Raw genomic sequence first — 14,955 nt, 5'->3', positions numbered from 1 at the left:
GCATAGTTCATCGCTCCATTTGTTAACTTCTAAACCCAATTAATTTGGAGCAGATCCCATTAATCACCAAATTTCATCAATTTCCAGTCAGTACAGTACCTTTATCATCATCTTCTGATTCTATTTTAAACTTCAGTTGAGACATTTTTTCCTAACTGCTCTCCCATTCACACTCCATTTCCCCGAGTTATAACAAAATGTTTCTTTCCTGGTCAATCAATAAACATGCTGATCTGGGAAGCAAGTCTTCGATCACGAATAAATCACTTTGTGGTAAACCTTCAGATATACCTTAGGATAAATAAAATCACCCAATATTCTTGTCCTGTTCTTCCTAACTTTCTGAACTGCTTAAAGATGTCTCCTTCTAACTTACATCTGGTGGCCAATGATGAATATCAAGAATGGTACGATTTCAAAACCCCTGGAACATACAACACTTATGCACTGTCACCCATTTTCTCCTTGTACTTCTGGAAGTGTTACCACCAGGAATTTTATGCCCCCAATTGCAAACTTAAGCTATTTTCATAAATGTTAACTGCTCGTCTCGGCACAGAGGATGCATAACCTGAGTGTTTCAAGCATTTTCTGTTCTATGACATTTTATATGACAGTGATAAAGGTAAACTTTCCCTCCTCGTCCTGTCTGCAACCTTTGACACAGCAGACCACACCATTCTCCACAAAGCCTCTCCACTGTCGTCCAGCTGGGTAGGAGACTGCTCTCTCATAGTTCCATTCTTAGTTATCTAAATATTACAAGAGAATAATCTGCAATTGTTTCACTGCCTGTTCTCCCATCATTATCTTCGGTATTCCACTCACCTCCCTGCCCTGCCACAAGGAGCAATATTTGACCCTCTCCCATACCTATTTGCTGTCCTTTGGTGACATCCTGCAAAGGCATAGCATTAGTTTTCACACGTATACTGGCGACACCTAACTCTGCCTTACCGTCACCTCTCTCAACGTCTCCAGTATGCTAATTGACTGCTTATGAAACTTTTAGGAGATGAGCTGAAATTTCCTTCAATGAAATATTGGGAAATCTGAAGCCCGCACTCCAAACTCTGTTCCTTAACTACCAACTCCCTGACAGCAGTCTGAGATTAAGCTCACAGCCTTAGTGTCACATTTGATCCCAAGATGAGCTTCCAAAATCAAATTCATGCCATCTTGAAGACCTATTTCCAGCTCCTAAACATCACAACTTTGCCTAGCCTCAGCTCATCTGCTGCTGAAACCACCATCCATGTCTTCTTTACCGCTAGATTCAATACCTCCATGACCTTGCTCCTGCCTATATCTGTAATCTCCTGCAATACCACAAACCTCCAAGATATCTGCAATCCTCGAATGCAAGCCTCTTGTGCATTCCCAATTATAATTGCTCTACCATTGGTGGTCATGCTTTGGTTGCCGAGGCCTCAGGCTCTGGAATTCCCATCCTTCAACCCTCTGCCTCTCTATCACACTTTCCTCCTTTAAGACACACTCTAAAACTACTTCCTTGATCAAGCTGTTGGTTACCTAACTAATTCTTTACGTGGCCCAGTGTCATATTTTGTTTTATAATACGAGTGTAAAGCACCTTGAACCTTACGTTAAAGGTACAATATAAGTATAAGCTGTTGCCGTTTTATTTAAAGATTATAGCTCATTCCATTTAGTGGAGTTAACATATTGAATGCCAAATGGATTTTATTTCAAAAACTTAGGAAAGATGAACACTGTAGGTAATGGCAAAGGATTATTGTAGGACAATGAAAAAGCATCAAAAGCAAAGGCATGCAGTAACTTCCATGTGTGAGATAATGTGAAGATTTGAAAAAGATTCATGAAGAACAAAGGGAAAAACTGGTTTTAAAAATCTGAAATGAAAACAGAAAATACCAGACAGATCTTTCCATACCTGAAAAGAAATTAGAAAAACCTACACAGGTGTAATGGCCTAAAAATAAGCATTCCAATAAGAGATTAAAAGGAAAAATTGGTCAATAGAAAGTGAAATTGAAGAGGAAGAGAAATTGGGAGGCCATGTATTCCCCATTCAAGAAGAGGGAGACAGAAGCAGGAAACTTCAGGCCAGTTACAGGAAAACGCTGGAATCCATTATTAAGGAAATAGGAGCAGAGCATTTAGAAAATTATAAAATCAGGCAGAGTCAACATGGTTTTATGAAAAAGAGAGATAGAGTTTGAAAAATGTGTATTTTGACAAATGTGAGGATTGGTTCCCTAACAGGAAACAGAGTCAGGATAAATGGGTCAGTTTCTGCAACTGGTGGAGTGCTACAGGGATCAGTGCTGAGATCTTAACTATCTCTGCTCTACATTAAGAACTTAGAAAAAGGAAAACCATAGAAACCTGACAGTGCAAAAGGAGGCCATTTGGCCTATTGAGTCTGCACCGACAACAATCCTATCCCTGTAACTCCACATCATAGAAAAATGATGTGGAACAAGTGTACTGTAGCCAAATTGCTCATAATACAAAGCGAAGTAGAAAAACAAGTTATACAAAGTGTTTGCAAATGACTACACGATTACCTCATTTTTAGTAGACACTTTCCTGAAAACCATTGCTTAAAATGAAACTACTTGCATCAAAGCAGCTTTTCCCATTTAAGTGCATGTAATATCAGAAAATGCATCCCTGATTCAAGATGTATGGCACCAATATGTGAAATGCACCTTATTTACAGGCTGGTAGTAGGTAAAACAAAAATCACATGATGTGCAATTCACAAGAGTCCCATCATCACTGAGGTGGGAAGGACTTACTGGGAATCCGAAGATTGAGGATTCTCTCCTGTGGCATTTTTTTTTTCTTTGAATAACACTTGAATAGATTGTTAAACCTTGAGAGACTCAACGGTAGCTGGACAGGTTATAGGAGACTGGGGAAGATTTAGAGCTAATGGAGATTGGGTTAGGTAAGTGAATTTGAGGGAGACTGGGTCCAATGAGTGTGTTGGAGTTTCAAGGATGGAGTGTGGGGGATTGGGGAAACTCACGACCACTGCTCCATTTTCTGCCACAGCTGATCAGTGGGACACATTCAAAACGAGCCCCAAGTAACAGCCACTTCCTCCCTCCCTCACTTTAGGGTAGAGTTAGAGGTTTTGGGCTTGGACAGGACATGTTTAAACTCTCTTTTCCACTCCCACTCAGCTCCAAGCTTAAACTGTGCACCCAGGCAGGCCAGGACACACAACCATCCGTGCAATATAGTGAATCAATGTAGCCTCAAAATGTTTCATCTTTATTATATTTTGAACTAGTTAGTGTCTGCTTAGTCTGCATATCTTTCAACTAACATTGTGCTTTTTTCCCTCTATTGAGAAATAATTTTTTTAAACTCAAACTTTCAGAAATGTATTTTTCATTTGATTTTTTACTCTAAAATAGTTGGCATTTCGGGATTCTGTTTCGGTTTCATATTTCAAGCTTATGGGGTTTTGATATTTTCATTTTTCTTCTTTTCTATTTCTTTCCTTCATCTTGACTGGTCCAATGATTGGGTTATTTGATTGGCTATTTGGACTGATTGACAGACTGGGAAACGTTGGCAAATTATGTTATAATGAGGTTAGTAATACATAAAATGATTAAACAGGTCGTAATTTTTTAATTTGATTTATTAGAAAACCACATTGTTCTTGTACTTAAAATAAGGTATAGTTGGAAAGATAGGTTTGGAGGCTAAGTGAGTGGACAGAAATTTGGCAAATTAGTATAATATGGGGGTGTGAGCTTGTCTATTTTGGCAGGAAAATAGAAAAGCAAAGTATTATTTAAATGGGGGAGAATGCAGCAGAGGGATCTTGATGTCTATGTACATGAATGACAAAAGCTAGCATACAAGTTCAGCAAGTAATTAGGAACCAAAATATGGAATGTTGGCCTTTTTTGCAAGGGAGAGGGAGTATAAAACTAGAGAGGTCTTGCTACAACTGTGGAGCGTATTGGTGAGACCACACCTGGAGAACTGTGTACAGTTTTGGTCTACTTGAAGAATACACTTGCATTGGAGCCAGTTCGGAAAAGGTTCATCAGGTTGATTCGTCAGAAGGATCATTTTTATAAAGAAAGATTGAGCCTAAGCTCATTGGAGTTTTGAAGGATGAGGGGTCTGATCTTCTTGAAATATACTCAATTTTGAGGGGTTTGACAGGGTAGATGCCGCGAGGATGTTTCCCCTCTAGACGTGGAGATGCCGGCGTTGGACTGGGGTAAACATAGTAAGAAGTCTCACAACACCAGGTTAAAGTCCAGCAGGTTTATTTGGTACCAAAATCCACTAGCTTTCGGAGCGCTGCTCCTTCGTCAGGTGAGTGGGAGTTTTGTTCACAAACAGGGCATATAAAGACACAAACTCAATTTACAAAATAATGATTGGAATGCGAATCTTTATAGGTAATCAAGTCTTAAAGGCTTTCAAAAGTCTTTAAGACTTGATTACCTATAAAGATTCACATTCCAACCATTATTTCATAAATTGAGTTTGTGTCTTTATATGCCCTGTTTGTGAACAGAACTCCCACTTACCTGACGAAGGAGCAGCGCTCCGAAAGCTAGTGGATTTTGCTACCAAATAAACCTGTTGGACTTAAACCTGGTGTTGTGAGACTTCTTACAGTGTTTCCCCTCTTGACACCAGGGGCGACATTTCAAAATTAGAGATCTTCCATTTGAAACGGAGACAAGGAGGAATTTCTTATATCAAAGGTTTGTTAACCTTTGGAACTCTCTCAAGTGAGCATTGGAGGTTGGGTCATTGTATATATTCAAGGATGAGTCAAAACAATTTTTGATCTATAAGGGAGTCAGAGGTTTTGATGTGGTGCCAATCCAGCAGGCTGCTTTGTCCTGGATGGTGTCAATCTTCTTGAGTGTTGTTGGAGCTGCACCCACCCAGACAAGTGGAGATTATTCCAACACACTCCTGACTTGTGTCTTGTAGATGGTGGACAGGCTTTGGGGACTCAGGAGGTGAGTTCCTCGCCACAGTATGCCTAGCCTCTGACCTGCTCTTGTAGCCACAGTGTTTATGGGGCAGCACAGTGTCACAGTGGTTAGCACTGCTGCCTCACAGCGCCAGGAACCCGGGTTAGATTCCCAGCTTGGGTCACTATCTGTGTGGAGTTTACACTTTCTGCCTGTGTCTGCTTGGGTTTCCTCCGTGTGCTCTGGTTTCTTCCCACAGTCTGAAAGACGTGCTGGTTAGGGGCATTGACCCGAACAGGCACGGAATGTGGCGACTAGGGGAATTTCACAGTAACTTCATTGCAGTGTTAATGCAAGCCTTACTTGTGACTAATAAATAAATTTTAACTATGTGGCGAATGCAGTTGAGTTTCTGGCAATGGTAACCCCAAGGATGTTGACAGTGGTGGATTCAGTGATGGTAACGCCGTTGCATGTCAAGGGGCAGTGGTTAAGATCGTCTCTTAATGGTGATGGTCATTGCCTGGCATTTGTGTGGAGTGAATATTACTTGCCACTTGTCAGCCCACGTGTGGATATTGTCCAGATCTTGTTGCATTTGAACACGACTGCTTCAGTATCCGAGGAGTCATAAGTGGTGCTGAACATTGTGCAATCACCAGCAAACATCCCCTTTTCTGACCTTATGATGGAGGGAAGGTCATTAATGAAGCAGCTGAAAATGGTTGGCCCTAGGACACTACCCTGAGGGACTCCTGAAGAGGTGCCCTGGACCTGAGATGACTGCCCCCTCACAACTGTCTTCCTCGGTGCCAGGTACGACTCTAACCAGCAGAGAGCTTGCTCCGATGCCCAATGATTCCAGTTTTGCGAGGGCTCCTTGATGCCACATTGGGTCGAATGAGACCTTGATGTCAAGGACTGTCATTCTCATCTCACCTGTGGAATTCAGCTCTTTTGTTCATGTTTGAACCAAGGCCATAATGAGGTCAAGAGCTGAATGATCCTGGTGAAAGCCAAATTTCCTTCGTCTTCTGAGAAAGTAGAGGCGTTGGTGGGCTTTCTTAATTGGGACCTGCAGTCTGCTGGTCCCCAAATACACTCAACACAAGTCCAGCTCTTTTGTCCATGTTTGGACAAAAACTGGAATGAGATCAGGACCTGTTTGTATATTTATATCAGTTTGTTCCCAGTCTGAAGAGAAAGGAAAAGTTACTGGAACAAAATGGAGGCCATGAGGACCCAGTTCTTGGGAATGAGGCAGGCGAAATGGGCCTAGATGTCAGTAGGGCGTCACTGAGCAGGTTACTACTGAGCAGATGTTGCTTGACAGCAATGTTGGTCAATGGCATTCCCAGTATGTTGATAGTGGGGGATTCAACGATGGTAATGCATGGGGATATGTGCACACGTAAAATTACTGCTTCAGTATCTGAGAAGACACGAATAGCAATTAACGCTGTGCATTAACGACACTTTTGATTTTATGATGAAAATAAGGTCATTGATGAAGCAACTGAAGATGGCTAAACCTAGGACACCATGCCAAGGAATACCTACAGTGATATACTGGGCTGAGGCAACTGGCCTCCATCAACCACTACCATTTTCCTTTGTGCGAGGTACAACTCCAGCCAGGGTGGAGGTTTCCCCTTATTCCCATTGACTCCAGTTTCCTCGTGCTCCTTGATGCCAGACCTAATCAAATGCTGTCTTGATGTTAAAGGCAGTCACTCTCACCTCAACACAAGTCCAGCTCTTTTGTTCATGTTTGAACCAAAACTGGAATGAGATCAGGAGCTGAGTGATCCACCTGACATCTGTTGTATGCACCTTTTTTTCTGTTTTATCACACAGTTAGCCCTGGGTTTCTTTACCTTTCCTCACACACCCATCGTGGGAATGTACTTAACCTGTACCCAAAATATCTCCTTAAAGACAACCCATTACAATTGTAGTTGTTCCTGCAAATCTTTAATTCCAACTTATATGGGCCACAACCCTACTCACCTGAAGCTTGCTCTTCCCTAATCAATTATGGTGACTCTAAATTGCTCTTTGTTCTTTTCCATAGTCAACCCAAAATCACTGTCCTCTAAATGTTTCCCTACTGACATCTAGGCCCATTTCGCCTGCCTTATTCCCAAGAACTGGGTCCTCATGGCCTCCATTTTGCTCCAGTAACTTTTCCTTTCTCTTCAGACTGGGAACAAACTGATGTAAATGTACAAACAGGTCCTGATCTCATTCCAGTTTTGATCCAAACATGGACAAAAGAGCTGGGCTTGTGTTGAGTGTATTTGGGGATCAGCAGAGTGCAGGTCCCAATTAAGAAAGCCCACCAACCCCTCTACTTTCTCAGAAGATTAAGGAAATTTGGCATGTCAGCTACAACTCTCACCAACTTTTACAGATGCACCATAGAAAGCATTCTTTCTGGTTGTATCACAGCTTGGCATGGCTCTTGCTCTGCCCAAGACAGCAAGGAACTATAAAAGGTGGTGAATGTAGCCCAACCCATCACGCAAGCCAGCCTCCCATTCTTTGACTCTGTCTACACTTCCCGCTGCCTTGGCAAAGCAGCCAGCATAATTAAGGACCCCACGCACCCCGGGCGTTTTCTCTTCCACCTTCTTTCTTCAGGAAAAAGATACAAAAGTCTGAGGTCACGTACCAACCGACTCAAGAACAGCTTTTTCCCTGCTGCTGTCAGACTTTTGAATGGACTTACCTTGCATTAAGTCTTTCTCCACACCCGAGCTATGACTGTAACACTACATTCTGCACTCTCTCGTTTCCTTCTCTATGAACGGTATGCTTTGTCTGTATAGCTTGCAAGAAACAATACTTTTCACTGTATATTAATACATATGACAATAATAAACCAAATGAAACATAGTCTAGTAACTCTTGCCTCTCTCTGCCCTTTACTTTATCACTAGGTGAGCCTATATTATGATAACTCAAGTTCCACATTACAACTGTTACAGAATCCTTACCCTTTCCTCAAGTTCCTTACTAATTTATTCCTCTACAACTTCCCACTAGTTGGTGGATTCTAAAATGCAATGTAATGATGCCTCTATGGTTTCCTCTGTCTCCAGCACTGTAACATTTTCTTGAAATAATACTGTTACCCCCTCCTCCTTTCTTTCCCTCCCTAGCTTTCCTGAAGACCTTGTCTCCAAGAATACTCAGTATCCAGTCCTCCCCTTCTTTGATCCACGTCTCTGCTACAACCAGATTATCATATCTCCATGTGGCTATCTGCAGCCGTAGCTCACCAATTTGATTTACCACACCCAGTGTATTAATTTGTAATTGCAGATTTATTAATCAGTTGAATTTAAATTCCACCAGCTGCCATGAGCAAAGCTTTAGCCTAGACCTTTGGATTATTAGTCTAGTAACATAGCCACTACTCCACGATTCCTAAGTTCCAATCCTATTGAAGACCTCCCTCTGCTGCTTCTTCAATTATACTCAAGACTGCACTTAAAAATGCTATTGCCTACGTTACAACTTGCAATCATGGCTTTCCTTTTTGTAGCCTCACTTTGCTTCACTCTCTTTCCACTTCTCATCATGAATGTTCCAGATATAATACAGTAAGAAGTCTCACAACACCAGGTTAAAGTCCAACAGGTTTATTTGGTAGCAAATACCATAAGCTTTCGGAGCACTGCTCCTATAATATACAGGGCTCGGGTCTTTCACCACTATGCAAAGTGTATTCCTTCCCACCCCACATTTTGAAAAGACTCCAACTCTGACAATGACCAACCAAGTCAGTCCTCCAACTTGGTCAAGTTCCTCATGGATTTGGCACCTGACCAGGTCAGCTCCATTTCCCACACCTCTGCCTTCATTCCCTCATTGTAGAGTTCTCCTTGTCCTTGCTTTGCATTCTCTTGCCTCCCCACCCCCCCCCATGTCACGTTATTTTGCATCACCCAAATGCACAATAATAATGCGCACTCCCCAATCTCAAAGAACCATACTTTTATCCACCTTGCACCACTCTCATTTCCAGCTGCCCTTCCCCTCTAAAAAATGCAATATTTTCGCACACTGTTATCCAGAGCCCTTGAGATTGCTTTCTGTGTGACACAGTGATTTATGCATACTTCCACTAATCCAGCACATTGCATTCATGGTCCATGCTACAGTTTCCTCCACACATGGAATACAAAGTGTGGATTTGGTGATCAATCTGCTGAGCTTCTCAATTGGAGCATCTTACCCAGGCCCACCACCCGCCCTTGCCCTGCAACCCCACACATTTACTTAACATACACAGCATTTGGACATTAAAGGACAATTTAGCATGGCCAATCCACCTAATCTGCACACCTTTTGAACGTGGGAGGAAACCGGAGCACCCAGAGGAAACCCACGGAGACACAGGGAGAATGTGCAAATTCTACATGTAGTCACCCAAGGCTGGAATCGAAAGCTGCTCCAGTTTGGACTGCCTCAATGACTGTTCACCTCTTGATAGTTTAATCTCTCCTCCTGAAACTCAGTTCCACTAGTTTCATAAGGCTGCACGCTCACTTGTCATTCCGGCATCTTGCAACTGTTGCACAGAATGCCAGGTTCACTGTCCCTGGTTTTTCTCATAGAATCATAGAAATCATAGAAACCCTACAGTGCAGAAGGAGGCCATTCGGCCCATCGAGTCTGCACCGCCACAATCCCACCCAGGCCCCACCCCCACACCCACACCCACATATTTACCCGCTAATCCCTCTAACCTGTGCATCCCAGGACTCTAAGGGGCAATTTTTAACCTGGCCAATCAACCTAACCCGCACATCTTTGGACTGTGGGAGGAAACCGGAGCACCCGGAGGAAACCCACGCAGACACAAGGAGAATGTGCAAACTCCACACAGACAGTGACCCGAGCCGGGAATCGAACCTGGGACCCTGGAGCTGTGAAGCAGCAGTGCTAACCACTGTGCTACCGTGCCGCCCCAACTTCTCAACTCCAGTCTCCAGATTGCACTGAGCTATAAATGGGTGCCATGATGATCCCACTCACCTGATGAAGGAGCAGCGCTCCGAAAGCTAGTGGCTTTTGCTACCAAATAAAACTGTTGTACTTTAACCTGGTGTTATGAGACTTCTTACCATAAATGGGTCCCAGGGCTTCTTCTGCACACTAACCCTCTTGAGCACAGAACCTTTGAGTTCCTCAGGACTACTTCTCCTCAGCCCCAATTGCATTGAATGGCTTCTAGGGCTTCTCTGCAAACAATACAAGGTCCAATCTGCAATTCTCCTCTCTCCCAGCAAATACACAGATAAATGGAAACTAGAGAACCTTCTTAAGCTCCAGTCCTCCATGACAACACAGCTTTTCAGGGTTCACTACAAACCCCCAAAACAAAACATTGATCTTGACTACACACCTTTGCAAAGTGTAGACATCATGTCACCACCTCTCCAGCTAACTAAGCCCAACTGCTGCTTCATGATTCCATTTTTTTGATCTATTAAACGAAAAAAGGGTAACCTTCTAAACTGCCTTTTTTTTTTAGGTGTTCTGGCAATCTTAAAAGCTCAGCGGTTGAAAGATGAATTAGATATTTGTCACAGGTGTTAGTTTTTTTATCTTACAAGCTTTACAAATAATTGCTTCTGGTCAGTTAACCCACTGATTTTCTGACAGGAGTGCATATCTCATCCTTTACCCATTGTCCTTTCCTCCTACCCAAACAGCCCATCTTGATTTGTTTATTCTGACTGAAAGGTTCTTTTGATATCCATTTTACAATTATCCTCTTCACAATTCTAACAAAGAATGCTTTAAAGATTTTTCTCTTAACAGATAAAGTGGAGTTTCAGCATTTTCTCCTTCAATTTTAGATAGCATTGTCTGTTTCAAAATAAGGAAGTTTAAAAGACACCAATGCATGATCAATGAAATTAAGATGGTTTAAACAAAACACTTATTCCTCATGTATATTAGATTAGTTTTCATATTTCTACACTGCAGTGACTTGAACATATGATAAGATTAATGAAAAGCACATGTGAATTTCAGTGTTGAACATTTGCTGCCCAAGTCCGAGCTTTAGTGTAGTCAGCTTGTTTAAACATTCCATTGTAGTTTTACAATCATAAAACATTCCACATGTCAAGCGAGATCCAATCAAATGAGATTTATTGCAGATTTGTGGCTCAACCTGAAACAACACTGGACTAAAAATTCCACAACACTGTGGAATTCAATTCAGAAGTTAATAATATATAATTAACTAGATCAGTGGTTCCCAACCTTTTGTGTTTCATGGCACACCTTTACACTATTAAAAAAAAATTGATGCACACTTCCCATTTTCTCTGTCTTCTTCCCTTACTGGGAACCTCATTTTTAACTTCTATCAGTCCTCTCGTCTGTGTTTTTAACCTCTCGTCACTTGCGTTTCTCCTAGGCGCCCTTTTTGAGTTTTCGCTTTTTGTGTGGGCTCATGGGGCCTTTGCCTTCAGATCCAAATCCTGTTGGTCATGCACACGGGCCCCACCAACATAAAAATTCTAAACCAAGCATGTGCGGTTCTTTCCCAGTTGGCGCATGCACAGGGGGACCGAGATTAGTTGGGTCATGGAGATGCCAAACACAAGGCTGAAGACGAAGAATAGTTTTAATTAAATTACATGAATTTTTAATCACTTGGAATCTTTTTCGTGGCATACTTGGGGGGGAAGGGGGAGGTTTTCACGGTACACCACTGTGCCAACACTGGCTCAGAACCACTGAATACTGCACACATGTAATATATTAGATAAATTAAAAACATATATCTTGACTTTTCCCTCCAGCTCTTCATATTTTGAAATCATCAATAATGACAGTCGACTGGATGACGTTATTTCATTATCTAAAGATTTAAATTAAAAGTAAAGGGCTTTTCATTTCTTACTTTGCTGTGTGTGAATACTGTAATTAGCTCCTTACCTGATTGCTGACATCGTCACAGCTGTACGTGAAGATGTCCCTTGACTTGGTATGATATTTAAACTTCCTTTGGTGAATTAGGAAAACTACACATAGAGATCGTTAGGTCAACAGTGGGTGCCCTCGTTTCACGTCAACATCTTGGTCATTATGCATGTAGTAGTTCAAACGAAATCAGTCTAGCAATTTTCAACTTTAATTTCAGGATTCTGAGATGATTTATTTTTTACTTTAAAAAGGCCTTGCAAGTAAAGTCCTTGATTGCCACCTGGAAGTCTTCGTTTTTTAACATGATGCAGGAGCAAATTTCAAAAATGACATTTTTTTTTAAAGGCATGCAATTTTGTGAGAAATAAGCAAAGAACACTTTTTTTTATTTTTGTGGGAAGATTAAAATTTAGCAGAAACTCCTTGCCTATAATTACTGTGTATAAAACAATACAGGAACATTCATCTCGCACCAAAAGAACTATCAACTCCACTTGCTACAGAAATAAATCTACCTAAGTTTAAAAGATCCTCATTACATTTTAGTTTTCTTACCTTCAATACATTAACCATTTCCAGCTTGACCTGTGATAGCTCGTGTTGCAAACTCTTTTTTTGTTCTTCACTTGATTGCTCTATAACTGTGATCTGCTTTTCCATTTCTTGCTTCAGCTTCTTACGCTTATCTTCAGATTTCTGAGCTGTGACCAGTGCTTTCTCAAGCTCCTCGAACGCTGAAGAAACGAAAGAAAACTCAACACTAAGATCAAATCTGTTAACATGTGCATTTCTTGTAGTTCTGTCAACCAGACTCACATTCAAATGTGTACAGAAGTTGAACAAATCAAAAGTTAAGAGTAATTCAGCAAAATCTTTTGACAGCCCCAAGGTACCCTGCTCTTTAAACATAATATATTAGCTTTTCAGCATCAGGATGAGGTCGCAAACATTATAATTAAATCACGGTATTCCAATATGCAGTACCAGATTTAAGTCCACCATTGAAAATTGATGAAGCGCAAATTCACACATTCATTGAAAATGCTTAAGATGTACTTGGCTAAATTATGTTTTATGTGATATGGCTGAGAAAATGGACCAATGCAAGTACAGGACTGAAATATTCCAACAAAATACGTAAACCAATTTATTAGAGCTTCAAACTCCTATCAACTAAAATCTCCATCAGCAATTATGTTCCCCACCTTTGAAATACATTGCATTATAAATTTAGTAAACTTCTCCATAAAACAATAAGAATATCAATGGAGGTTTCTTGTTACTTTACATGATTGTTGAAGACTGATTCTCAACTCCATATCGTTCAATAAATCCAAAAACCACTGAAAAAAACAACTATTTTAAAGTTAAAGGAGCAAATAGCGATATAACAATTTGAATCTGCTTTTAACCTCATTATTTAAATAAATATAACATTTTGAATCAACCAACTGTTATTACAATACATGCTTAAGATATATGGTACCTAATCAATGAAAATCTCAGTTTTTGCCCACAGAATTTCCTGAGGTGTTTTACTCAGCAATCTTGCTTTTCCCTAAAAATTGCTGAGTAAAACACCTCAGGAAATTCTGTGGGCAAAAACTGAGATTTTCATTGATTAGGTTTTATAGATTTTATACTGACAAATAATTCCCATTCAAGTTTTAAAAAAGGGATGAAGAACACTTATTTATGAAATTGTCCTATGAATTATTTTGGACATTAATTCCACAATACTGCAATAAATTGATATTTATACGCCCCAGAAATGACATTGAGATAAATGATTAGGTTTGGTCATGTTCTTTGATGAGGTAACATCTGCTAAATGTTGAAGAACCCATGGCCCTTCGTCGAATAATGGCAAGGAATTTGCATTGACCTGAACCTTCAGGACAGATGGTCTGCACCGGAGTTTAATCTTAAAGACAGCACCTCTGACAATGCAGTGGAGCATTCAAGTATCAGTTTGAGTCATGTGCTTAGGTAATGGAGTGGATTTTAAATACACAACCTTCTGAAACATAAGGGACCTGATTGCCAACTGACCCAAACAGACTTAGTTTAATGACACCTCAGGAACGGAGGCTTGACAATTTGGTGGTACTTCATGTTTTGTAATATTGAAAATTAACTTCAGCTTTAGTGATGGAAGTTGTGTATGTCAAATTCAGCAATTATGAGTAATCCAGTAGTTTGAACTAACAGCTTGAGAATTTGAGTTCTTTTTTTTCAACTGGAAATAAAATCTGCAATCAAGTGATAATTGAATTCTTGAATTATGTTAAATACTTAACTGCTTCAGTAATGTCATTTAAAGAAGAAATCCTGCTGACCTTATCCAGTCTAGCCTATGTGTTACTTTAGTCCCACATTAATGTGGATGTCACTTAGCCCCTCTTGTTAACCAGTAGAGCAAGTCACTCAATTGCATCAAAACACTCAGCAGTTCAAGAAAATAGTTGGTTAATGCAAGAATAAAACTTTTATTAAGTATAATTAAAACAAGTTGAGATTGTTTTACTAAAATTTATCAGATATTTTTGAGAACATAGCTAGAGGGTAGACAAAGGGGAACCAGGAACATACTTGGATGTCCAAAAGGCATTTGGTAAGGTGCCACACTAAAGATTAATGGGAAGGTAAGGCCTCATGGAGTTGGGGGTAATTTATTAGCATGGATAGGGGTTGGTTAGCAGAAAATGGGCACAAAGAGACAATTTCTAAATTGGTAGACAGTGAATAATGGAGTGCCACAAGAATCAGTGTTGGTGCCTCAGATACTTAGAAACTGTATTGACTGAGATAAAGAAATGGATAGCAGGGTATCGAAGTTTGTTGATGATAAAAAACTAGATGGAAAGGCAAGCTGTGGGGAGAACACAAGTCTGCAAAGAGACATAGGCAGATTAAGTGAGTAAGCAACAACATAGCAAATGGAGTATGTTTTGGCAAAATCTGCAGTTACGCATTTTAGTCATAAAAATAGAAAAGCAGAGTACTTTTTAAAAGGTGAGAAACTTGTAATGTTAATGTTCGTGGAGAC

The 14,955-nt window shown here is 40.5% G+C and overlaps 1 protein-coding gene across 6 annotated transcripts in view; it reads right to left on the bottom strand.

The window, feature by feature from the left end:
• golga4 (golgin A4) overlaps positions 1 to 14,955 on the bottom strand; it is a 188,303-nt gene that overhangs the window by 86,142 nt on the left and 87,206 nt on the right. For all 6 annotated transcript variants that reach the window (XM_078216643.1, XM_078216641.1, XM_078216640.1 and 3 more), the window contains one exon: positions 12,462 to 12,640. In XM_078216643.1, the coding sequence (XP_078072769.1) occupies positions 12,462 to 12,640 (179 nt within the window). The remainder of the gene's footprint in view (positions 1 to 12,461; positions 12,641 to 14,955) is intronic.

The sequence above is a fragment of the Mustelus asterias genome, chromosome 7 (genome assembly GCF_964213995.1).
Source record: "Mustelus asterias chromosome 7, sMusAst1.hap1.1, whole genome shotgun sequence".
NCBI lineage: Eukaryota > Metazoa > Chordata > Chondrichthyes > Carcharhiniformes > Triakidae > Mustelus > Mustelus asterias.
Note: the sequence above shows the minus strand (reverse complement) of the source record. Positions and strands in the feature narration are given on the sequence as shown.